This window comes from Thalassophryne amazonica, chromosome 1, assembly GCF_902500255.1.
Source record: "Thalassophryne amazonica chromosome 1, fThaAma1.1, whole genome shotgun sequence".
NCBI lineage: Eukaryota > Metazoa > Chordata > Actinopteri > Batrachoidiformes > Batrachoididae > Thalassophryne > Thalassophryne amazonica.
This window is the reverse complement of record NC_047103.1, coordinates 7,687,966-7,713,688: the sequence shown is the minus strand read 5'-3', so window position 1 is coordinate 7,713,688 and position 25,723 is coordinate 7,687,966. Positions and strand designations below refer to the sequence as shown.

Below are 25,723 nucleotides of genomic sequence, written 5' to 3'. Positions count from 1 at the left end.
AAAATGTAATAAATACAAGTTACACCAGAGTACATAAGTACTCATCCCTTTCATGTAACACAACTAATGATCACTTTTACAGCCAGTTTTTCATCAGTTACTTTAAATTGAGTTGTAGAAATTAAAGAGTATCCTTTGTATTATTAAAGTTGAAGTGCTTGAGTAACTTTGTACAGAAACACGTTTGGCAAAAAATGTTTAGGGTTTTTTTTTTGTTTTTTTGGGGGGGGTTTGTTTGTTTGTTTAATCTTTGCCAATGTCTGAATTTTGGGGGTTTCCTTGTTGACCTTCTCTGTGTCTTCCTGTAGTGTCCCTGTGTATATAATTCTAAATAAGGTGCATGATATTTATGCGTGTGTTCACTCAGTCCTGCTGTAAATCCAGTTTAAACGTGTGCGCCAGCGCCTCCCTGTGGAGGCGGCCGTGTGAACAAATGAATGCATCAGCAAAGTAACACGGCAGCAGTTCAATTATGGCATTCAGATCAAATTACACGTTATTATTTAATGTGACAATAAAGGAAAAACTGTGTGACCCAACTTTGCCTTTTTTGTTTTTTTTTTTTTTTATTAAGGAACTCACAATCATGTTCACGTTTTCATTTTATTTACATATCAGCCTGTTTGAACAATAAAAAAAGACACATTCCTAAAGTTACAGTGCACATTAATGTGATGTATTGCGTTCGTGTTTGGGTGATGTTCTTTTGACCTGGTGAGCTTAACATTTCAAGTATGACCAGAGCCGCCGATAAAACTCCAAGTTTACCAAACATGATTTTTTTTTTAAGTCACCAGTGGTGAAACCAACAACAACAAAAAAAATGCCTTTGTGTTTTTTTTCTGGAAGTGTCAGGATTGAATCGTTGCGTTTTAAAGATGTACACCTCACTCAAAAACTTTTGGAACAACAGGACCAATTGAGTTGGCATTTTTGTTGTGCATGGAAGATATCTGGCTTTGAGATGAACGTGGGCCATTTGAAATAAAAGCTTCCATGTTGCATGTACAGTAGTTCAGAATAATAGTAGTGCTATGTGACTAAAAAAATTAATCCAGGTTTTGAGTATATTTCTTATTGTTACATGGGAAACAAGGTACCAGTAGATTCAGTAGATTCTCACAAATCCAACAAGACCAATCATTCATGATATGCACACTCTTAAGGCTATGAAATTGGGTATTAGTAAAAAAAAAAAAAAAAAAAAAAAAAAAATAGAAAAGGGGGTGTTCACAATAATAGTAGCATCTGCTGTTGACGCTACAAACTCAAAACTATTAAGTTCAAGCTGCTTTTTTAGCAATCCTGTGAATCACTAAACTAGTTTAGTTGTACGAGGTCTGTCCATAAAGTAAAGTACCTTTTTATTTTTTTCAAAAACTATATGGATTTCATTCATATGTTTTTACGTCAGACATGCTTGAACCCTCGTGCGCATGCGTGGGTTTTTCCACGCCTGTCGGTGACGTCATTCGCCTGTGAGCACGCCTTGTGGAAGGAGTGGTCCCGCCCCCTCGTCGGATTTTCATTGTCTGGAAATGGCGGAATGAAAAGGACTTTTTCTCCATCAGAATTTTTTCAGAAGCTGTTAGAGACTGGCACCTAGAAACCATTCAAAAAATTTATCTGGCTTTCGGTGAAACTTTTATGGGCTTCACAGAGAATAAGGACTTTAACTACAGGTTTAAGGACCCCTTTAAGGACGGTCGGTGCGCCGCGCTGCGAGCTGCAACGATGCGGCACAAACCACTGGATCATTTCTAAGCTGATGGCTCTGTGGATACGAGACCGTCGTGTGCTCTTTCTCTGGTTATCACAAGAGCTGGACATCAGCCATTTTCCGGCAGATTTCACGTTTAACAAGAGATTTTGTCATGGAAAGCCGCGCGGAGGCTTCGCGCGTCACGACCAATTCGCTGATGAAGCGAGACAAAGGAACACCTCCGTTTCGGAGTGTTAGAGGACAAGTTGGGACATGTCTATCTCGGCTTTCAGTGCTTACCAGTCGAGTGAGTATAAAAGAACTTGTGGAGAGCTGGACATGTCCCAACTTGTCCTCTAACACTCCGAAACGGAGGTGTTCCTTTGTCTCAATTCATCAGCGAATCGGTCGTGACGCGCGAAGCCTCCGCGCGGCTTTCCATGACAAAATCTCTTGTTAAAAGTGAAATCTGCTGGAAAATGACTGATGTCCAGGTCTTGTGATAACCAGAGAAAGAGCACACGACGGCCTCGTATCCACAGAGCCATCAGCTTAGAAATGATCCAGTGGTTTGTGCCGCGACGTCGCAGCTCGGAGCGCGGCGCACCGACCGTCCTTAAAGGGGTCCTTAAACCTGTAGTTAAAGTCCTTATTCTCTGTGAAGCCCGTAAAATTTTCACTGAAAGCAAGATAAATTTTTCGAATGGTTTCCAGGTGCCAGTCTCTAACAGCTTCTGAAAAAATTCTGATGGAAAAAAAGTCCTTTTCATTCCGCCATTTCCAGACAGTGAAAATCCGACGAGGAGACGGGACCACTCCTTCCACAAGGCGTGCTCACAGGCGAATGACGTCACCGACAGGCGTGGAAAAACTCACGCATGTGCACAAGGGTTCAAGCATGTCTGACGTAAAAACATATGAATGAAATCCATATAGTTTTTGAAAAAAATAAACAGGTACGTTACTTTATGGACAGACCTCGTATAACCAGTTTTTCCTGATTTCTTCACATCTGCGAGGCATTAATTTTGTTGGTTTGGAACCAAGATTTTGCTCGTTTAATAGTTTGCTTGGGGTCACTGTCTTGTTGAAACACCCATTTCAAGGGCATGTCCTCTTCAGCATAAGGCAACATGACCTCTTCAAGTACTTTGACATATCCAAACTGATCCATGATACCTGGTACGTAATATATAGGCCCAGCACCATAGTAGGAGAAACATGCCCATATCATGATGCTTGCACTACCATGCTTCACTGTCTTCACTGTGAACTGTGGCTTGAATTCAGAGTTTTGGGGTCATCTCACAAACTGTCTGCAGCCCTTGGACTCAAAAAGAACAATTTTACTCTCATCAGTCCACAAAATATTCCTCCATTTCTCTTTAGGCCAGTTGATGTGTTCTTTGGCAAATTTTAACCTCTTCTGCACATCTTTTATTTAACAGAGGGACTTTGCGGGGGATTCTTGCAAATAAATTAGCTTCACACAGGCGTCTTCTGTCACAGCACTTACAGGTAACTCCAGAATGTCTTTGATCATCCTGGAGCTGATCAATGGGTGAGCCTTTGCCATTCTGGTTATTCTTCTGTCCATTTTGATGGTTGTTTTCCGTTTTCTTCCACACATCTCTGTTTTTTTTTTGTTGTTGTTTGTTTTTTTCCATTTTAAAGCATTGGAGATCATTGTAGATGAACAGCCTATAATTTTTGCACCTGCGTATAAGTTTTCCCCTCTCCAATTAACTTTTTAATCAAACTACGCTGTTCTTCTGAACAAGTCTTGAACGTCCCATTTTCCTCAGGCTTTCAAAGAGAAAAGCATGTTCAACAGGTGCTGGCTTCATCCTTAAATAGGGGACACCTGATTCACACCTGTTTGTTCCACAAAATTGATGAACTCACTGACTGAATGCCACATTATTATTATTGTGAACACCCCCTTTTCTACTTTTTTTTTTTTTTTTACTAATAGCCCAATTTCATAGTCTTAAGAGTGTGCATATCATGAATGCTTGGTCTTGTTGGATTTGTGAGAATCTACTGGTACCTTGTTTCCCATGTAACAATAAGAAATATTCTCAAAACCTGGATTAATCTTTTTAGTTACATAGCACTACTATTATTCTGAATGCTACTGTATATACCAGGAAATAAACAAAAGCTGACGTTCTAAAGTATCTTTTCGTGTTTGTCGTTTGATCTCAAACTCAAAAGTCCTCAGCGTGGAGCAAAAACAGGATAATCGGCCTTGTTGTTCCTGTACTTTTGGAGAGTAGTTCTGATGGATCCTTTAGAACATAACCTCCAGTGCACTTGGTGATATTTTCTGGATAGATGTGAAGGGATTGGTGTTAGTATTAAGACCTCCAGCCCTGTGGCCATGGTACTCTTATGGAAAATGAATCATTTCCTCCTGGTGGGTACTAAGATTTTGCTTCTTAGCGAAGACATTCAAGTATCTTGAGGTCTCACACACAAGCAAGGCCTAGTTGGACCACGAGATTGGAGGCTACCTTCCATGGCCTGCTGCCATAGCAACCTGATCTTGGATAACAAGTGGAAGATGGTCGGATTAATTTGTCACAACTTAAAGCAGCAGTTGATTATGTTTACCATCATGTGTTTACACGCAAGGAGCAAACCAACCGACAGCCTTGTTGCATTATCAGGACCTTCTCAAAAGTTCTTGAGGATTAGTAGCCATGATGAGATTCGACACCTACCATATTTTTTGGAGTATGTCACTTCGCTATGGGCCAGAATTCTTTTTGCATTTGATAATTCCTTTTCTGTAAACTGCATCAAATGATGTCCAAGCAGATCTTCTACTCCCAGGTGAGTGAAGGAAAACAGTCCACAGAAGGGCAGAAGAAACGCTACAAGGACCTCCTGAAGCACAACCTCAAGAACTGCTCCATCAACTGGAAGAATTGGGAAGAACACGTGAGGGATGGAGCCATCCAGCGAGCAACAATCCACATTGGAGCAGTCTTTGAAAAAAAATGTGGATGAACAGCTGTAAGTAGAAGAGGAGAAAGAGGAAGGAGAGATAGCAAGATCCTGACCAGAAGCTTCCCGCAGCAAAAACATGCTGCATCTGTCAGAAACAGTATGACTCAGTCATCTCTGAGTCCACAATCCTGTCTGGAAATCTACCAAGAGACCATCTTCCTTACCACAGAGGGATTGCCAAGATAATTTGTCCATGTTGCTGATTTTTGGAATTTAACAGTCCTTATGGTACACGCCACAAGCTGAGGGCTTCCTGCATAAATCGATTGTTCACTTCTCCATTTTGCTGATGGCCAGCAATCCTTGTCCATGTGGTCATTTCTTTTGTCCAAACAGCATCAAATAAAAATGTTGTCCATCGCATGTTTATTTGTCCATCTTACTTATTTTTGGAATTTAACTGGCCTTACATAAAGGAACAGCACCGGCTGTGGTGTTCACAGGTGCTGCATGGCGTTCCTGCCTGTTGTTAAACTCACCTCCAGGGAAACGCTGTGTTACAAAACAAGTTCCACATACAGAAAAAAAAAACAAAAAACGTGCAACTAATGTTGAAGCATTTTTTGGTAGGTGTGACTTGTACTCTTTGTGCATCTTATACTCCAGAAATACGGTGATGTTCACCCTGATCTTCGAACTAACTGCAAGCTATATTTGTGCCAGAATATGAAGTATTTTAAAAGCTAATTTGGCAGAGTAAGCTTTTCTAAAACCAGATTATGTGAAAAAGCCGGTTCATGTATACATCTGGTGACATTTTGTTGCCTCGGACTCATATCGGTTTGTGATTTGGACTCGGTGCGTATTTGAAGATCAGAATGTTCTGATGTTGTTTAGTTGAAACAAATTCTGTCCAAAATATGCTGGAATTCCCTCCAAACATTTTGCATTTAAAATGCAAACATGAATTTGACATAACAGAGCTCTCGATCCAGATCCTGTGTCCTTGGTTTTCCTGACAGCAGAGACTTTGATGGCTTCTTAGCTGGGGCGCACAGAACTAAAACTCTCACAACCGCTAACTTCTCTCTGTGTGTCCGTGAGGATATAGGTGTTGGGATCCGTTTTAGGAGGATTACTTGTGTTTGTGTTTGCACACACGTGAGCACACCATTGGTGCGTTTCCACCGCAGACACTCTGGTTCAGGAACCAGCCAGCGTTTGTTCTGGTTTTCAGTGGAACCATCGCGGAGGTAGACTAATGCACATCAGGGCACATCTACTTCTCATCCTCATCACCTTCACTCATGCTGCTGATGGAGGCCGATGCTCCTTTGGGAGAGATCGGGGGCGAAGGTCGTGCATCGTGCCAGCGGGATGGCGGAGAGGGTGGAGACGGAGAGCGTAGAGGCGACAGTTCGCGTGGAGGACTGTTGGAAGGCGACTCTCTGGGAGACAGAGCGTAGGACAGCATCCGTCCACTACGCTCCTGAAACACTTGTTTCTGTGCAGGACAGAGGCAGAGAACATGATTAGACGAGTCATTGATCTGTGTTTAAGAACGCTATGACGCAGTTTGAGCAAACTATCATGAAGCAGGAAGTCTGAAACGACTTAAAAAAAAGCCAAAAACATGTTTTGAAATAGCTCTTCCTCAAAACAGCCGCCACATGGAGAGCGTGCGCGGATGCTTCCTCTGGTTGATGTGGGAATAACCCTTTATCCCTTAACCTCATGCAATAATGGACAAGGGATCATCGTTACGTATGCATCCAGTAAGTAGTCATTTTCGACCTCCTTGTTTAGAGAAACCAGATCTCAGACGAACATAAGTGTTTTCAGATTTTGCAGATGTTCAGTAATCTTGTTTTTAATTCTACAAAATTTGTTCTTTGTGTTGTCTTCGATATTCTAAATTCAGATCAGGTCTGGGTTCATGTCCTGCACCATACTACACAACTGCTTTGGGTCCTGGATGACAACCACTCAGGTAAAAAAAAAAAAAACTGGTCCATCCAGGACCCACAGTGAGTCGGCAGTGTGATGGTTGGAGCAATGTGTGGCGTCGACATCTAGGACCAAACCTAAACCGACTGGCTGTAAAGGATTTGAAGAATCGACAGGAACAAATGGAAATGCGGAAACCACCGAGTGGAAGGAATTTTTTTTAACTAAAAGTGAAACAAATATTTCAACTATATCTGACATCAGTTTGTGGCATTTTTAGACATAAAGCTACAACAGTTTGGTATGGAATTAGGATCATGTGACCAACCAGTTACTTACCCAAGTCCCATCAGGTCCAAACAGTTCTAGGAAGTTCCCAATAAACTCTCTGGATTTTTCCTCCCACTTCTGAATGAGGTCGTGACTCTTCTCTTCCACCCGGTAAACAAAATGTTTGCTCTTCTCCTCCACTGTGCGGACCTTCTCCTTCATGCGATCCACCTGGTTCTGGAGCCGGTACTTCTTTTCCTGAACAGAACAGAAGACAAGCAAGACAAGTAGAGTAGTAGAGTAGAGTAACTTTATTGATCCCCAGGGGGAAATTAAGGTGTCAAGTAGCTTACACAATACACATAATGCCCACATGGACATTTCAAGACAATCCCAATTATGTATTTTTCTTCTTATTTCATAATTGATTTATCTACCACAATAAGCAACAGGTTCTTCATTGTGTCCCACAGAAGCCTGTATGGAAGGTTCTTGAAATGGAGCAGTATCTCCCCCTGGTGGGCATTTACCATTAATGCGGGTACAATAGAATTTTGCCAAGAGGTGAAGTAAGGTAGATAATCAAGCTTTTGCTGATGGTAGCGAGTAATCACATTTGTTCCACGTCTTACGTTGATGTAGCTGACGTTGAGCTCTTTGGCCGTGTAGCCACGTTGGAGGTTACGTCGGGCGTAGACATCATAATCTCTGACGATTCTGGTGATAAGGTCAGAGGTGGAGATTCCCTCCGTGCGCTGTGTCGGCACAAACATCCCTGAAAAGGAACACAAATGATCAACCACCAGCTTTTTTTTTTTTTTTCTTTTCATAAGAAATAACGGCATGGCGGATGCACTGACCGGCCTCCTTTATGTGTTTATAAACGTCCTCGGTTCCTGCTGAGGAGTATGGGATATCATCATGAGCCACAAAATCGATCTAAGAAACAATCAAAGCGCAAGTTTGGAAGAAAACAAGGCAACAAAAACAAGGCTGAAAAAGAACCAGTAGGTTTGGTCTGAAAATAGCTGCTGAATGCGTCATTGGAACATCTTCATGTTTGATATACAGCTACTGAGGATGTTGAAGTCTGTTGTCTTTATATTTGTTTGGGGGATTTTTTTTGGTGGGGGGGGGGGGCTTATGATCACAGCTAGTCATAATGAACAAATGTTCATTTATTTGCAGCATACACCAAATCACAGCAAAAGTCATCTCAAAGTGGAACCTCCTCCAAAAACATAGGGTGTAGACCCGACTCACGGCATGAGTGAGTAGATCGGAGACAACAGCAAACCCCCCCCCCCCCCCCCACTCCCACCCAACACTATCCTTTTAACAGGAAGAAACGTGAAGCAGACCAGACTCAGTGGGGTTTCCATCTGCTTACAAAAGAGACCTGATGCCACACAGGTCATCCATCAAGAGCTCACCAACAAATGCCTCTAGCAGGCCCCTGGCATCAGGAAGGCACCTTAAGATTTCCCTGTTCCAGATGATGCTGATGCAGGCATCTGGTGTCCTCAGGTGTAGGAGTGGGGCCCCTCACCTTGGAGACTGTACCGGGGCCATAGGCTTTCAATAACTTTATTCCCAGGACCACAGGAGTGCATAGACCCATCCACCATGACAACGAGAAGACTCCTGGATGAGACCTCCAGTGCACATTGTGACTGTTTGTAGCCAACTGTGAAGAAGTTGGGATGAGAACTATCACTTTCAAATCTGTGGTACTTTGTTCTACACTGGAATATGTCTTCTGGGGTTGGAACACGTTGTGGCCACAAGTCAAAGAATCCAAGTATCATGACGGTTTGTGAGATCTCTGCAAAATGGAGCAAGAGACTGACGGTGTCCACAGTGATGCCAAAGTTACTTTGGACTGTCATGATGACAAACAAGCTTTGTTGTAAGGCATAGTTCTTGAATTAGCATTTGATCTTTGTTCCAACCCTCAGCTATGGTCATGAAGTTTGGACCGTGACTAAAACACTGAGGTCATGGCACAAGCAGCTGAAGTGAGAATTCTTTGCAGGGTGGCAGAACTCAGGGGGAGGACCTCTGTGTGGATCATCTGGTCCATTTTATTGAAAGATGCCAGATTGGGTGTTTTGGCCCATTTGACTACCATGTTCACCAGATGTCTAATTTTGGAGGTTTTTCAGGTATGTCCAACTATAAGGAGACAGCGGGGAAGATGAAGAATACATTGAAGTTATTGGTATATCTGATATGGCTCGGGAACATCTTGGGATGTCCCCTCTGAGGTTTAGCGTAAATGACCTGTTGGTCATAAACGCACACATGTAGTCCAAAAATCTAACTCTTTGTTTCACACACAGTTCGGCTTTGACATAAACACACAAAATCAAACACACCTTGTGTTTATCAAGAAATTCAGCCGTCAGCGTCCAGGGAGCATCTCTCAAAATCTCGTCGACGTAGCGACAGTGTCGTAGAGCTTCATAGCGCTCCCTCTCCGTCATACTGTAAATCCTTTGTATTTGTGGGTCAATTCATCACTGCACACTGTCACAGAGACGTTCACAGACACACAAAATAGAAAATTAAAACCCAGGCAGACAAATATGTCACCTCGAGCAGTACCATGGGGAGGTGGTGGTCTACCAGTTAAGGTGTTGGGCTTGAGTCTAGAAGATCATGGGTTCAAATCCCCGCCTGTCTAGAAAATCACTAAGGGCCCTTGGGCAAGGCCTTTAATCCCCCATTGCTCCCGGTGTGTAGTGAGCACCTTGTATGGCAGCACCCTGACATCGGGGTGAATGTGAGGCATAATTGTAAAGCGCTTTGAGCGTCTGATGCAGATGGAAAAGCGCTATTTAAATGCAGTCCATTTACCATATTTTCCAGAGTATAAATTGTTTTTTGTTTTATTATTTACTAGTTTTGGAGGTGCTGTTACTCAGACACTGGTGCAACTTCATGGATTTCTTATTAATAATAATGATTACTTATCGGGCTTTCCCAGAAATCAAAACACCACTAATAAAAAAAAAAAAAAAAAAAAAAACACTACAACAATGCACAAAATCCCAAATTAAAGAGCTGATTTAGAAATCGCTTTTCTTGTAGCGTTTCCAAAGCTGTGGGTCAGCAATCTGTGTCCATCTGATAGTTTCTTTTGGCCAAACTGTGTCAAATAACTTCCAGTATGTTGTCTATCATATGTTTATTTGTCCATTTTGTTTATGTTTGGATTTAACAATCCTTATGATACACACCACAAGCTGAGGGTTTACTGCATAAATGCACAGTTCTCCATGTTGCTGTAGGCCAGCAATCCATGTGCATCTGATGTTTATTTATTTATTTTTTTTACTACCAAACTGCATCAAATAACATCCAATAATTGAAACCCAGGAAAGCTGGCATTTGCCGTTTGGTATGCTTATGTATTTTGGGTCAAGGATGAATGCTGCAAAAATGGAAAGTTGATAGGACAAATATTTTTGAAGAAATCAGCAATTTTATCTTACCAATAAGCAGTGGATGTTGTGCTGAAATACACCATGGCAGTTCAGGGTTTTGAGGTTTTAAATGTTATTGTGGTATTGTGATTAGTGTGGTATGTTAGTTCAACAGTGTTGTTAGTTATTGATTTATTTGTTTTTTGTAGCTCAATTGGTTTAGTCAGTTTAGATATTGCTATTACCATGAGTGACTTAAGTTTCATGTTGGTACCATGAGTTAAATGCTCAGTAGTTTTAATGTCTTCAGCTGCCGTCTTTGTTTGTCAAATTAAAACCACCTGCTTACAGCACCTGTGCGTGCGTGTTGCCTGGACACACGCCATTCTGGCAGGAAGCGGTAAGTCATCTTTATATTAAAAGGGTGAGTGTGGTGAATGATTTTAAGTTCAATGTAAGTGCATAATCTAATTGTAAATATGTTAAAAATACATGGATGACACAAGAACATGAAAATACTTATTTCCATTGTGGTCCATTTAAAAATCAAATGGCAAAATAGAAGTAAAAAATAATAGTGTGTATATGATAGCAAGAACCTAAACAATTTATAAATACATTAAGACAGCAAATTAACATTTAAAAAAATTACATAATTATCAGGAATTGTTGAGGTCTAACATTCTAAAAACATTCTGGACTCGAGCCATTTCAACTCATTATAAACTTTGCTTAATTTATTACCAGCCTTACCACAAAAATGTCAGCTACCTATTTTATAAACACTACCCAATCTAGAGCCTATATATATATATATATATATATATAATATTACTCAACAAAAATATAAACGCAACACTTTTGGTTTTGCTCCAATTTTTTATGAGATGAACTCAAAGATCTAAAAGTTTTTCCACATACACAATATCACCATTTCCCTCAAATATTGTTCACAAACCAGTCTAAATCTGTGATAGTGAGCACTTCTCCTTTGCTGAGATAATCCATCCCACCTCACAGGTGTGCCATATCAAGTGCTGATTAGACACCATGATTAGTGCACAGGTGTGCCTTAGACTGCCCACAATAAAAGGCCACTCTGAAAGGTGCAGTTTTATCACACAGCACAATGCCACAGATGTCGCAAGATTTGAGGGAGCGTGCAATTGGCATGCTGACAGCAGGAATGTCAACCAGAGCTGTTGCTCATGTATTGAATGTTCATTTCTCTACCATAAGCCGTCTCCAAAGGTTTTTCAGAGAATTTGGCAGTACATCCGACCAGCCTCACAACCGCAGACCACGTGTAACCACACCACCCAGGACCTCCACATCCAGCATGTTCACCTCCAAGATCGTCTGAGACCAGCCACTCGGACAGCTGCTGAAACAATCGGTTTGCATAACCAAAGAATTTCTGCACAAACTGTCAGAAACTGTCTCTGCGAAGCTCATCTGCATGCTTGTCGTCCTCATCAGGGTCTTGACCTGACTCCAATTCGTCGTCGTAACCGACTTGAGTGGGCAAATGCTCACATTCGCTGGCGTTTGGCACGTTGGAGAGGTGTTCTCTTCACGATGATGCGAAGGAGATGTGTTGCACTGCATGAGGCAAATGGTGGTCACACCAGATACTGACTGGTATCCCCCCCCCCCCCCCCCCAATAAAACAAAACTGCACCTTTCAGAGTGGCCTTTTATTGTGGGCAGTCTAAGGCACACCTGTGCACTAATCATGGTGTCTAATCAGCATCTTGATATGGCACACCTGTGAGGTGGGATGGATTATCTCAGCAAAGGAGAAGTGCTCACTATCACAGATTTAGACTGGTTTGTGAACAATATTTGAGAGAAATGGTGATATTGTGTATGTGGAAAAAGTTTTAGATCTTTGAGTTCATCTCATACAAAATGGGAGCAAAACCAAAAGTGTTGCGTTTATATTTTTGTTGAGTGTATATATCACATACCACAATGCATTGTTTTGACAGATGCCATTTAGAATTCGGGAAAATATGGTACTTCAGTGTTAAATTGTCCTTACCTCCCACGATGAGGTAGGTGTTGGGAAAGAGGTTCTTGGCCTGCATGAGAGCCCGAGCATGACCTGAGTGGAACAGATCAAAGATGCCGTCTGCGTAGACTCTGACAGGTCGGTCCACTGACAAAAATACAGTCACAAATGATCACAATGACGACATCAAAGTTAAAGTGAAAGAAATTAGTTTTCTCGCTTCAGAATGAAATACCAGTTTTACTTTTCAATGCATCACAAACATCGCAAGTGTCTTGTTTCACACACTTACATACATAATTTTGTGTAAATAAATTCAAAATATGTATCCAGCAGGGGGCAGACTGGCACTGAATCATGTTTGATTATCTTCTTTATGTCTTTAGTGATCTCACTCCTGCTCTTCAGTGTTCAACTCTGCCATTTTCATTTTGCTGTTGTTCCAGCCAAGTGTTTATAGCAGAATTAAAACTTTAAACTAGATTCAAATTGTTTCAAACAACCAGTGCTTTGAAATTTTCTAAATATTTAGAAAATTTTTACTTTAAAGTTAGCACACACCCTACTTTTAGAACAGAGTACTACAGCTCTTACAAATGTAAAATGAAATTCAATCACATGACTTATGTTTTAAAATCAGAATTTGGAATTTAAAGAACAGAGGCCTCATGTACAAAGACTTGCATGGATTTCCTACTGAAACATGGCGTTTGCCAAAACCCAGAAACTGTTGTAAGCACAAAAATATCCAGATGTATCAAAGTGTGCATAGGCATGGCTCCAAGCACGCTCCATTTGTACATTCCAATCAATGTGGAATTGCACATGCAGATGCAGATGTACCAAACTTATCCCTTTCCATGTCCCTAGTTAAATATGCAAATTAATATAAATTGGCCCCTGGGAGCTGGGATTCAATACTTGGTCAGACCAGTCAACATGAACACAGAAAAGAAATTACACCGGGTGTGAGCTACAAATGACTTGACATGACGTGGTGACATGCAGTGATAGTTTATTTGGTACCCTTGCAAACAATAAACATGAAATGGGAAAATGTTAGTGGGAATGTGTGTGTGTGAAACTGTAAATGCTGTGGGCTCACAGCAGCACGCACACAATGAAGTAAAAAAAATGAGGTGCGCCGCTGTGACATTCACAACTTTACACACGCATTTACTGAGCACAGGAGACAATTGGTTAAGAAGCTCTGCTGCTCCAGTCTAACCACCAAGGAAAAAAACACTAAAAAAAATATGTATACATTTGAATGACACATGCCCAAATGTGCCTGCCCTGGTTTTTGTTTGGAACAATTGCATGAATTAACTATTAATTCACCAAGCAGCCAGCCATCACGCACCGTGCCAGCCTCTAGCCTGTTCCCAACCCAACCCAATGCATTTGTGCATCACATATGATTTGAACATTTATGGAATGAAAATGTTTCCTATTAACAAAAACAAATTCATCATGTGATGGCACCTTTATAGCAATATGTGTGCAGTCAATAGCTCCGATCACATTACGGAAACCGACTCTCACTGCAAATTACACTTTAATGTTGGAATGTGAAGTACCTAGATGACATTCGGATGATTGCGTTCCACACAGCTGGCATGGCTTGCCGCAAGGTTGACTGGCACACTCCTGACCGATCGGCCACTTCTTGTTTTCACACTATTAACGGTCCCCAGCATCACCTCTACGTGTTGGCAGTGTACCAATAGCTGTAAAAACGTGTGTACAGCAGCCAGGATTTTTGTGACACACCACACATTTCCATGCTCATTTCACTTTCGATACATCTGAACGTTAGTGTGGGGACGGACGTACGCTACGTTTTTGTGCATGCGCAACCTTTGTACATGAGGCCCCAGAACTTTATCTGAGGAAACCAGTTTGAATGACCATCCACTATAAAAGGTAAGTTACTCTATGTCAGCTGAAGATAAGCTGATGATTGGAGAGGACAGTTGAAGGTGAGGTGATCTGAGCAGGGTTGGGTCTACCTGGGGTGCCTCTGCGGGCCTCTGCGATGGTGAGTTTGTCATGAGGTGCTCGACAATCGCAGCTGGTCTCTCTGGCAAAGATGGCAGGTTCTTTCAGAGTCTGAGACACAAAGAATCTTATTATTAGATGGTTTGTCTGACGCTTTCTTCAATGAAAAGGTCAGCTGAGTGGGAAAATACCAACGTATATTATGTCATCAGAGATGAAATCTATGTCACAATCCGACAGTGACTGATTGAACACCCAAATCTAAGCACACACACACAACCCCATGCACGTTTCTCGCCTATTGCACATGTTCCAGGAAAGAAGATGGATACTTTCAAACAAAGACATGTACATTTAATTCCAGTTTAGGGATGGCTTGTGGAGGGGATCGCTCAAAGACTTGGGAGAGATGATGGGACAGTTCAGGACAAGATGTGAAAGATGCAGGAAACCCACAACGGGGTGGTGGGAAGCAGTATATGTGCAGTGCACATGTCCCGATCAGTATGTGGTAACGCATCAGGGTACAACTCTTCCCTCAACCTGTCTGTACTCAGTGTGTCCCATGAAGTTGTCCCCTGTGTGTAGGTCCAGAAACACACCTTGAAATGGGCTATATAGCAACGTGGTGGATATGCCACAAGGGCGCAGTTCTCTACATTGGGGACCACTGCATAAAGACAGAGTGCAGGTTTGTTTGGAATCGGTTAAGGTCAGGATAAAGGTGACACTGGATGACAGTATAATATACTAGAGCTCTTGGTAAATTTCTATTGTCTCGTCTGAAGACCCACTTTTATTCTCTGGCTTTTAGCTCTGCATGAGTTGTATGGTCCTCTGTTGTCTTTGGCCTAGTGTTTTATTTATTTATTGTTTTATTGTTTTTATGTTTATTTATTTATTAGTATCTGAGTGGGTTTATTGTTTTGTATAGTTGTATAATCATTTTTATGTGCAGCACTTTGGAAACTGTTCTGTTGTTTAAATGTGCTATATAAATAAAGTGGATTGGATTGGATATTGTACCTGCATTAATGGTTAATGTCCACCAGGTGGAGATATTGCTCCATTTCAAGAACCTTGAGTATGGGCTACTGTGGGACACAATGACTAACCTGCTGCTTATAGTAGTGGATACAGCCTGAGGAAATCCTGTGACATCACATTCGTCGGGATTCCGAGTGATACTTTCCTTTCACCAAGCTTACCACAGGAAATACCCCGTGCAGGGTTCACTTTCAAGAAAACGTCCACATCCTTGCTGTCACATGCTGACATTCACCGAACAAAGCTTATGACTCCCTCAATGTGCATCCTTGTGATTTCCACCGATGGGAGAAATGTGACTGTTGTGGTGCCGTACGGTAGCAGGTGTGCCGACAGCGATGAGGAGGCAAGTGTTTGCACTCAGCTGTCTGACCTGATGCGACTTTGTCAACCTGGGTGAATCCATCACTGGTGCTACATGTTTTCCTCTTGTCACTCACGTGGAATGTCACCACGATGTGATGCCTCTAAGATGAAACCAGGTTATTCCTGAGACCCGCTGGCTCGCGTCTGGACCTCTTTCACCTTTAATCTTCTCGTTTCCATTATAGTGGCTTCCTGAGAGGCTTTTGACAAAAGCCCACACGCAGCGATCAATAACACTGACTGCAGCTCTATTTAGTGTGCACGTACGGTGCACGAACTGTAATCAATAACTTAATGGGTGTTACTGTAACTCACACAAGCTTGTGCACCTCTGCTGCATTTAGGTTTGTGTTTTGGAGCTACTTTTAGATGCACAGCTGAACTTTGATGGCCTCATCAATAACTAACAAGGTTGATTTTTTTTTTTTTTCTTTTTTAGTATTTGATCCTTAAATAGATTTTTACTGGTTATTGGTAGTCTGGGAGCAGGCACCGTCTCTACGGGGATGGAGTATTGAGGGGATGGCAGGGAGAGAGAAGCTGCAGAGAGGTGTGTAAGACTACAACTCTGCTTCCTGGTCCCAACCCTGGATAGTCACGGTTTGGAGGATTTAAGAAAATTGGCCAGATTTCTAGAAATGAGAGCTGCTCCATCCAAAGTGGGATGGATGCCATCTCTCCTAACAAGACCAGGTTTTCCCCAGAAGCTTTGCCAATTATCTATGAAGCCCACCTCATTTTTGGACACCACTCAGACAGCCAGCAATTCAGGGAGAATATGCGGCTAAACATGTCACTCCCGGTCCGATTGGGGAGGGGCCCAGAGAAAACTACAGAGTCCGACATTGTTTTTGCAAAGTTACACCGATTCAAATGTTAATTTTAGTGACCTCCTATTGGCGTAACCGGGTCATTACTGCCGACGTGAATTTCAATCTTACCAAATGTACGCTTAGCCTTAGCCAGCAGTTTCAAATTTCTTTCAATGTCGCCTGCTCTGGCCCCCGGAAGACAATTGACTATGGTTGCTGGTGTCGCTAACTTCTCAAAACAGAGTCGCCAATAACCAGAGTTTGATCCTCGGCGGGTGTGTTGCCAAGTGGGGAAAAACGGTTAGAGATGTGAACGGGTTGGCGGTGTACACGGGGCTTCTGTTTAGGACTACGCGTCCTCCTCACAGTCACCCAGCCGGCCTGCTTTCCCGGCTGCTCGAGATCTGCCGGAGGGGAACTAACGGCGTCTAAGCTACCTTGGTCCGCACAGACTACAGGGGCCTGGCTAGCTGTAGGATTTTCCAAGGTGCGGAGCCGAGTCTCCAATTCGCCCAGCCTGGCCTCCAAAGCTACGAATAAGCTACACTTATTACAAGTACCATTACTGCTAAAGGATGCTGAGGAATAACTAAACTACATTTTACACCCAGAGCAGAAAAGTGCGGGAGAGACAGGAGAAGCCGCCATGCTAAACCGGCTAAGAGCTAGTAGCTGCGCTAAGCTAGCGGATTCCTAAAAACACACAAAGTGAATAATGTGTAAATTATTTAGAGGTGATTTAGCAGAGGGAGTGCTTTAGTTAAGGCACGTGAAGATTACACTGTTAAACAAATCGTTATCTAGTTAACTAGATCCATCTAACTGCGCAGATTAAACAGCTAACAGATACAGCAAAACACCGCTGTGCTCCGGAACAGGAAGTGATACAATACCGCAGTGAGAGCCAACCACCAGACAGTTATAGAATTATTGAATGAAAATAAATAAATGCGTACCTAAACAGCTCACAGGAAATGACTTTGAATCAGATTTGTGCGTGTCTGCATTGATGGGGCAACACTCAATTGCGTTAGTGCTGCAGTTTCAAACACGCACGTTTACAGATGCAATCTCAGCCCTGGAAATTGCTTGTAGCATTCGCATTAGGGATACAATGTTTTGCAACCCCATAGTTGTGTACATATTCTGAAAAAAATCAATGTTTTGTTTTTGGGTTTATTTTTGTATTTGATCAAAAAAAGTTCACCCATGACTAACATTGAAATTTTTATTTTGAATTTATTGAAAGCCAAGAGTGCTCTGCAACATTGCTCCTATTCAAACAAGTTATACATAAGAGTACAAACATGGGATCGTAGCTCGGAAGTGAGTTCACTTCAGTTATTTATGCATAACATCTAAATATGGAACAGATTTTTTGAGGGAAAAAAAAAAAATTGTATCCCTAGTGTGCAAACCTCACCCATTCACATGTTCACCAACTACAATTTTGCACTTGGGTGGATGGACACACCCTGAATTGCATATTCACGGAGGCAAACATGGTAACAATACGTGATATTTTGTGCTTTGAAAGATGCAGTCCACATTGCACGCCATTAATAACTTGGTATGTGCAATTTTTGTGTGACCTTTGGAATTTGCACACATTTTTTACACACGCAAGCTTTTAGTTAATAAGGCACAAAATGTTCAGATTTTCATGTGAACATTTGCTGCCCCTAATGGTTGTATGGATAGTCTGACATGTAGCAGCCCTTACAGGAGTTAGCACATGCACTCACTGCATTAAGAACCAGGGCATCGCCTTCCTGGTGCGGCTGTTGACTCTGTGGTTCTTTGTGTTCCAGTGAAGACGCCTAATAAGCCCGTCCAGGTGGTCTACGTGCCCTCACATCTCTTCCATATGCTGTTTGAGCTCTTCAAGGTGAGCAGCGCCGTGTCTGTCCGGCACGCTAAACTCTGACGTGACTGTTAATCCCTCAGGACTGAGATTATCTCCCTCCATGGGGGGGTTTGCAGAACTCAATGCGGGCAACAGTGGAGCTTCAGGAGAACAGTTGGGAGGAATTACCGCCAATCAAGACTCGAGTCACTTTGGGTAAAGAGGATCTCTCCATAAAGGTAAAAAAACAAAATCAAACTAAACACCTGGTTTAGCGGCTAGTTAAGTCTTAATTATACTAATAATGATTAGTGTTAACTGGCATTCTGACTCATCTCTTCAAAAGCCTTCATGGGGAGAAAAACAGAATTGGCCATAAATATCTCAGAAAAGACAAATAACTAAATTGACAGCGTTTTCTCCAGTTATTTTTTTTTTAATGAAAATGTGTTGTTTGGTTTTAAGTCCTCTGGTCTGTAAGATCGGTGTTGGCAGTCAAAAGTCAGCAAAAACTCATTCACTCTTATGCTCAACCTCACGTTTAGTCTCATGCATGATCTCACATTCACTGTCGCATCCAATCTCACATTCACTCTGACGCACAATCGCACTTTGACTCTCACACTCAGTCTCAAATAACCTCTCACACTTGACCTCGTGTTCACTCCCACACTATCTCTCACATTCACTCTCACACTCAATCAATCAATCAATCAATTTTTTTTATAGCGCCAAATCACAACAAACAGTTGCCCCAAGGCGCTTTATATTGTAAGGCAAGGCCATACAATAATTATGTAAAACCCCAACGGTCAAAACGACCCCCTGTGAGCAAGCACTTGGCTACAGTGGGAAGGAAAAACTCCCTTTTAACAGGAAGAAACCTCCAGCAGACCAGGCTCAGGGAGGGGCAGTCTTCTGCTGGGACTGGTTGGGGCTGAGGGAGAGAACCAGGAAAAAGACATGCTGTGGAGGGGAGCAGAGATCGATCACTAATTAAGCCTAATCTTAAAAGTAGAGAGGGTGTCTGTCTCCCTGATCTGAATTGGGAGCTGGTTCTCCTGTGGAACCAGCTCCCAATACCACTCAATGTCAAGTAACCTCTCACACTTAACCTCATGTTCACTCTCACACTCAATTGCACATAACCTCACACTTGACCTCATGTTCACTCCCACACTCTCTCACATTCACTCTTACACGCTATCTCACTTTGACTCTGATGCTATCTCATGAAACCTCACACTTGACCTCATGTTCTCTCTCATATGCTCTCTCACTTTGACTCTCACACTCAATCTCACATAACCTCTCACACTTGTCCTCACGTTCACTCCCACGCTCTCTCACCTTCACTCTCACGCATGATCTCATGTCCACTCTCATACCCAGTCTCACGTTAGCTCGTGCTCACTTGCGCATTCATTCTTAATCTCAGTTTCACTCTTGCACACTCTCTTTTTCTCGCTCCCGTTCTGTTTGTCCAGATTAGCGACGGAGGAGGAGGAGTTCCTCTGAGGAAGATCGACCGTTTGTTTAACTACATGTACTCCACGGCCCCGACGCCGAGCCTGGAGCCTGGAGCTGTGCCAATGGTAAACACGCACATCTGTGAGATCTAAATGAATATTGAGCCCATGATGATTTGATTTGTTTACTTTTGTTTAGCTGCCATTTACTTTGTCGCAAGTTGTTTGAAGGTTATTTGTGAGGTCAAGTTTCCAGGCTGAGAACAAGTGTTTGTGTTTTGCAGAGGATCCTGATGTGGACTGTAGAATTTTAGTAGGTATTTATTTGCCGTTGTCGACTGTTTACTGCCCCCCTCCATCCGAGACACACACCACACCACGCTGTGCTGCCCTCAGACACTTTATGTACGTAGGGTTTTCAGACAGAGTTCCACTGTGCCTGGACGAGTGTAACTTTGCTTTAATGATGCCGCCACGCTGCATTAGCGTTGGGGGGGGTGGGGGGGCAGCAGCGGATTTAGTGCGCCCGAGAGCCTCAGTGCTCATAGATTAGAGGCTTTGCATGGTCATGTGACCTCCCACTGCTGTGTTGTTGGCTGCTCTAGCCACTCTCAAAGATACTAAAACAGTTTTTTGTGATTACTAATCAAACGTCTGAGATCAAACAAGAGAATCCTCACAGCAGTGGTCAGATTTATGGCTCGTAAACCTGCGCGATCGCACGGAGCCTCTGTTTATGTGGAGTCAAAGTTCTTCTCTCCCAGACATCAACATCATTGTGTTTCCAGATCAGCAGGTCTGATGTTTGAAGAGCTCTGGTTTAATAAATACAGACCAGCTAAACTTTACAGCAGCTGTGTTACAATATGTCTAATTACCGCTGCCAACGAAGCTGGACAGAGGATTCATATCCTGATAGGCAAGAACTGATTCAATTTTCAAGGTCAAAGTTAGTTTTTCATTATGCCCCAAGGACATAATAAAATCATTGCCGTTTATTTATTTGTCTGTCTGTCTGTTAGAAGAATTACGTCAAAACTGCTGCACAGATTTTGACAAAATTTTCACCACAGACAGATATTAGGACAATGAAGACTACATTAAATTTGGAGGTGATACAGATCTGGATTCCGGATCAAGATTTTAAGTAGGTTTTGAAGGATTATGTCAAAACTACTTTACAGATTTTCACCACAGACAGATATTAGGACATGGAAGACTCCGCTGAATTTGAGAGGTGATCCGGATCTGGATTGGCAGACGTCAGAAATCTATAATTGCTCTTGTTTGTAAATAGTATGACTAAAGAAATCTGTTAAAATAGTTAACTATTGTTTACTGAGAATTGGGAGATGATTCCCATGCTTGCTGACCATCCCATAAAAAGCTGGGGAGATACTATACATCAGAGCTCTCGGACAAGACAGCTGGGAAAGCTGTGATGAAGCAGCTATTAGATGGCCTCTCAAAAATCGACCAAAGCCAGCTCAGGGAAACTCAAGACTGGTGTTATCCGTACCACACTGTACAACAGGATTCTGTGGCCACTAAAGCTATGTGAGATCCCACTATCCACAGTAAGCAAGCTGGATGGAAAAGCAAATACATTTATCCGGAAATGGCTGGGGTTGCGCGTTGCCTGTCAGAGACTGTCTTTTTGGGAGAAACATCTCACGCTGCCATTGAAATCTATCACTCTCAGCTATATGCAGGAGAAGACCAGGCTGGTGCTGGAGTTGAAGGAGTCCAAATGACCAGGCATTGAAAGCTGCCAACATCTGGGTCCATACCGGCCATAAGTGGGATGCCCAGGCTGAAGTTGCCAAGGCAATAAGCAGGCTGCAGTCATGAAATAAATCATTGGCCATGTGCAAGTGGGAGAGCCCAAAGCCCCAAAGATCTGGTCAAGGCAACTAGGAAAGAGAGGAAGGAGCTGATTGTGGCTGAGGTGACGAGTATGGAGATGTGAGCATCTCAAGATCAAGGCAGTTGCTCAGGGACCGGCACATTGACTCTTGTTCATGAAGGGGAGACAGGAGCAAAGACCACTCTGCAGCTCCTCGGAGGCTTCCACAGTCATCACAGCTTGCGACCCAGGACTGCAGTATGAGAGTTGACCTGAGCAGGAGGCTGTAGTTGCCTGCCGAGATCAATCACCACAAGCCTGCGTCAGACATTGTGCTGTGGTCCAGCAGCACTAAGACAGTGCTTCATCGCGTAACTGTCCCGTAGGAAGCAGGCGTGGAGGCGGCATGGGAGTGGAAGAGGCTTAAATACTCTGACCTGCAGAAGAGTGCAGGGAGGCGGACTGGAGGACCACTATGTACCCTGTGGAGGTTGGCTGCCATGGTTGCGTGGGAACAATCAGCCATCCACCTCCTGAGGGAGGTTGGTGTGTGCAGGGCAGGTCTCCGAAAAAGCAGCGAAAAGACCTGGCAGAGGAGGCGGAGAGAAGTAGCTTCTGGCTTGGCTGAAAAGGAGGGATACATGCTGGGGCAAAACCTAGCTCAAGGGCAGGCTGCAGGGGGCGACTGGGAGACATCCAAGTCACTGGCCCCGCCACCAGGAGACATTCTGGATTCAAAGGGTGTGAAACGTCAAGGATTGGTGGTACCCGGCTGACGACCCTGCAGCAGGCCAACCTGTAGGCACCGGAGGAGGTGCGTCAGGGAGCATATACCTTGCAGGCGAACATCTACCTGTGATCACGTACTTGAGAGATTTATTCTGCATGATTAGAGTGGGTTCTTCATGGGGGTTGCAGTAGTTATTTTTTAGTATTATGACCATGTTACTCCTATTGTTTTACTGCTCTATTTTATAGTTGACAGGCTCTTTGTCTTCACATACTTTGGAGCTGGAGGTGGATTGCCCTCTCTGCGTAGTCATTCTTGTTGAGTTCTTGTAATATTTAACTGATGGTTCAGTCTGTACGGACTCTGATTATATAACATGTCTAATTAGAATCCATCTCGTCCCATCCAGGCTGGTTTGGCTACGGTTACCCATTTCCAGACTCTATGCCCGGTATTCCAGGGGGATCTGAAGCCTACTCTATGAGAAGGCGTCGGCACGGATGCCGTCATCTACCTGAAGGTAACTGAAGCTCCTCAGATTGCTGCTGCACTCTGTCGTGTTCCGTCATTTTTTGGGTTCTGAGCCCAGTCTTGTGTTCCCTCACCGTCAGGCCTGTCGAGCGAGTCATTCGAACGCCTGCCCGTCTTCAACAAGTCTGCGTGGCGCCACTATAAGACCAACCCGGAGGCCGACGACTGGAGCAACCCCAGCAAAGAGCCTCGCGATGCCAGCAAGTCCAAATACAAAGCCAACAGATAACTCCGCCTGCTCGCTAGTGCAGTAATGTGCATGTGGGAGGAGACATGCCGTTGGGTAAATGTTGGTGGAAGCTCCGTCTCGATCTGTGTGAAAACTGGTCAACGATAGACCGACTGATCCGAACCCAACGGCAATGATCTGGTTTGCGTTGAGCTGGTTGCTGTGATGGTTTCCAACGTTTTTTTTTTCTGTTTGTTCTTTTAGCCGGCTGATATATTTTTATGAACTTTTCTGTCTGTCTTTGTGCACAGTTAGTTTTTTTTTCCTGCTTCCTGTGGTTCAACACCTCTTTCTGGTCATCAGTGAAGTGTTTGTTTGTTTTTTTTCCTCCTTCACAAAAAAGCAGAGTCCACAGAAAGGAGGAGGATTAGTTTCTGTTTCTTTTGGAGAAGCTTTTGATTGAACGCACCAAGGACACGAGTAGAAGTGTCTTATTTTAGTCACACTTCATTAATCCAACGCAAAGCTTTTAATATTTATAGAAGTCTGGATTGTCATGTTAACGAGCCTTACTTCTAGAATCAGTAATTTATTATTTATTAAGAAAACCTGCCTCCAGGGCAATTTGAAGTCTGTTAATTTGTAATGTAAGATTGTTAGAAATGAAATATTTGTTTTAAGGGTGAAAAAGGGTTGATTGATTGTTCTTTTTGTACCCGTTCTTTCAGGTGGAAATGTGAGGTGTAATTTGGTGGAATGTTTAGTTGATTTTTGTGAGTTTTGTCACCACAGATACCAAAGAAAATGTAAAGATTGAGCAGGAAGTAGAGAACAAAAAGTGAGACAATGCAGATGAATGTGGTCTGAAGTGCAGCTTTCACACTGTCAGAGCAACGTCTCCTACGTCAACTGTACAGACCCTCTGTAACGTCACCCGCAGGTTTTCAGAACAGCAGGTTTTGAGCTCAGATGGGGCGGGGCAGTGTGTGACTCCACCTGACTTCCGGCAAACCCATAAGAGGGTAAACGGGTGGAGTCTGGGTAAGAAATAGTGTAACCCGGGTGGGATGAATGAAGCCCGAACCGCCCACCTGTCTCGACCTTACCAGCTAGGTAAGATGGGTTTGGGTGTTTGATTAAAGCATATTTTAGTGAATAGGCTGTGTGGTTTGGGTGTGGTGACTAAAAATTATGACCAGCACATGGCCTCCATAATTGTGGAGCTATCAGTGTAACTAATGCTACCTAGCTGTCAGTACATGCAAATTAAAGCTAACATAATATTTAAATGTTACTCACTGAAAATACTGAAGTATCAACTACTCAGATGATCCGTTAATACAATGAACCACACAAGAAGCTATCTTATCAAGATACCGGACAAACTCTGTTGACAGCAGCTAGCAGCCTTCGCTAGCGGATGGATCTGACATGCTCGTCATCAATCAAATCGACCACAACCCCAGTTATCCATAAATTTAGGTCTAAAAACAGCTTATATTTATGAGTTCTATAAAAACTTACACCTCATGTAGTTGTGTTGAGTGAGGAACTACCTATAGAGACAGATACCAAAAACTTTTTTTTTTTTTTTCCAGGCAGTAAATGTTTATTTCTGCTGTACAGTTGGAGAGTTTAATGTGGGGATTTATGGAGAATGACTCATTTTTGGAGCCCGGCTCAAGGAACTTCAGCTTTTGGCACTTCTGAGTGGCTTCATTTTTCAGCACTAGAAGTTGCAGCTTGATAGACTCTATATGCTGAATCACTTTGACTCTTGACTGCCCTTCCCGTTGAGGTGGAACAATGGCTCCAGCATCCACACACACACACACACGGCTAGCTGTGTCTGAGGCTTCGCTCCCTCTGCTGCAGACAAACAGAGGTTCTCTGATCCATTCCTCTTTGTCCTTGTGCACCCGACATCTCAGACCTGTTTTAAAATGTTTCCCCTGAATGTTTCTACACTGTAGCTTTTTTTATGTTCGTTGCGTTGGTGGCCCTGGTCAGGGAACTCATTCATGGTTCCTGCAGTGAATCAGACTTTTTCATTCTTGGGTTTTTAGTTTTGTTTTTTGTGCTGTAGCGTGCGTTCAGCATGCTGAGTGCGTGGCAGAGCCATGCATTACTGATTTAATGAGTGACTGTGGAAGCGTCTGAGAATGTTTGTGAAAGCCACCATGTCAGTTTAGTCTCTGACACATCTTATTGCACAAACCCTCACAGGACAAACCTGTCCTCTGTCCTCTGTCTTTCTGTGTCTGGGTTGAGCTGCCTGGTGGATTCTTGCCTTGTTTCCTTGACAACACTGCGTCCAATCAGAATGCTTGTACTAACATTCACTTTCTTTTGATGTTTGAACGAATCCTGCATTTTGTGTTTTGAAAATGTTTGTTTTCTTCCTAAAACATGGAAGGATTTAAGTGCGAGAGAAACTAAAACTGCATCCATTTGAGTGCGTACCTCCGCCAAGGCCTAATTTTTTTTTTTTTTTACTTTGAACTCTCCACAAATGTATACATATTTTTGAGTTATGTACTAAGGAAAAGTACTTTACAGTTTTTAATTTTTGCCTGTGCAAATTTAAAAA

At 42.9% G+C, this 25,723-nt stretch overlaps 1 protein-coding gene and 1 pseudogene across 1 annotated transcript; one reads left to right on the top strand and one right to left on the bottom strand.

The window, feature by feature from the left end:
• Positions 1-5,656: 5,656 nt before the first annotated feature.
• LOC117520052 (choline-phosphate cytidylyltransferase B-like) lies at positions 5,657-15,910 on the bottom strand. Its single transcript, XM_034181359.1, is given in 9 exon segments — positions 5,657-6,161; positions 6,944-7,132; positions 7,507-7,649; positions 7,735-7,813; positions 9,253-9,362; positions 9,365-9,403; positions 12,347-12,463; positions 14,329-14,474; positions 15,861-15,910. Coding segments are annotated over 9 exon segments (1,098 nt in total). The 3' UTR covers positions 5,657-5,936.
• Positions 15,911-18,353: 2,443 nt separating this feature from the next.
• LOC117532012 lies at positions 18,354-23,195 on the top strand (annotated as a pseudogene).
• The last annotated feature ends 2,528 nt before the right edge of the window (positions 23,196-25,723 follow it).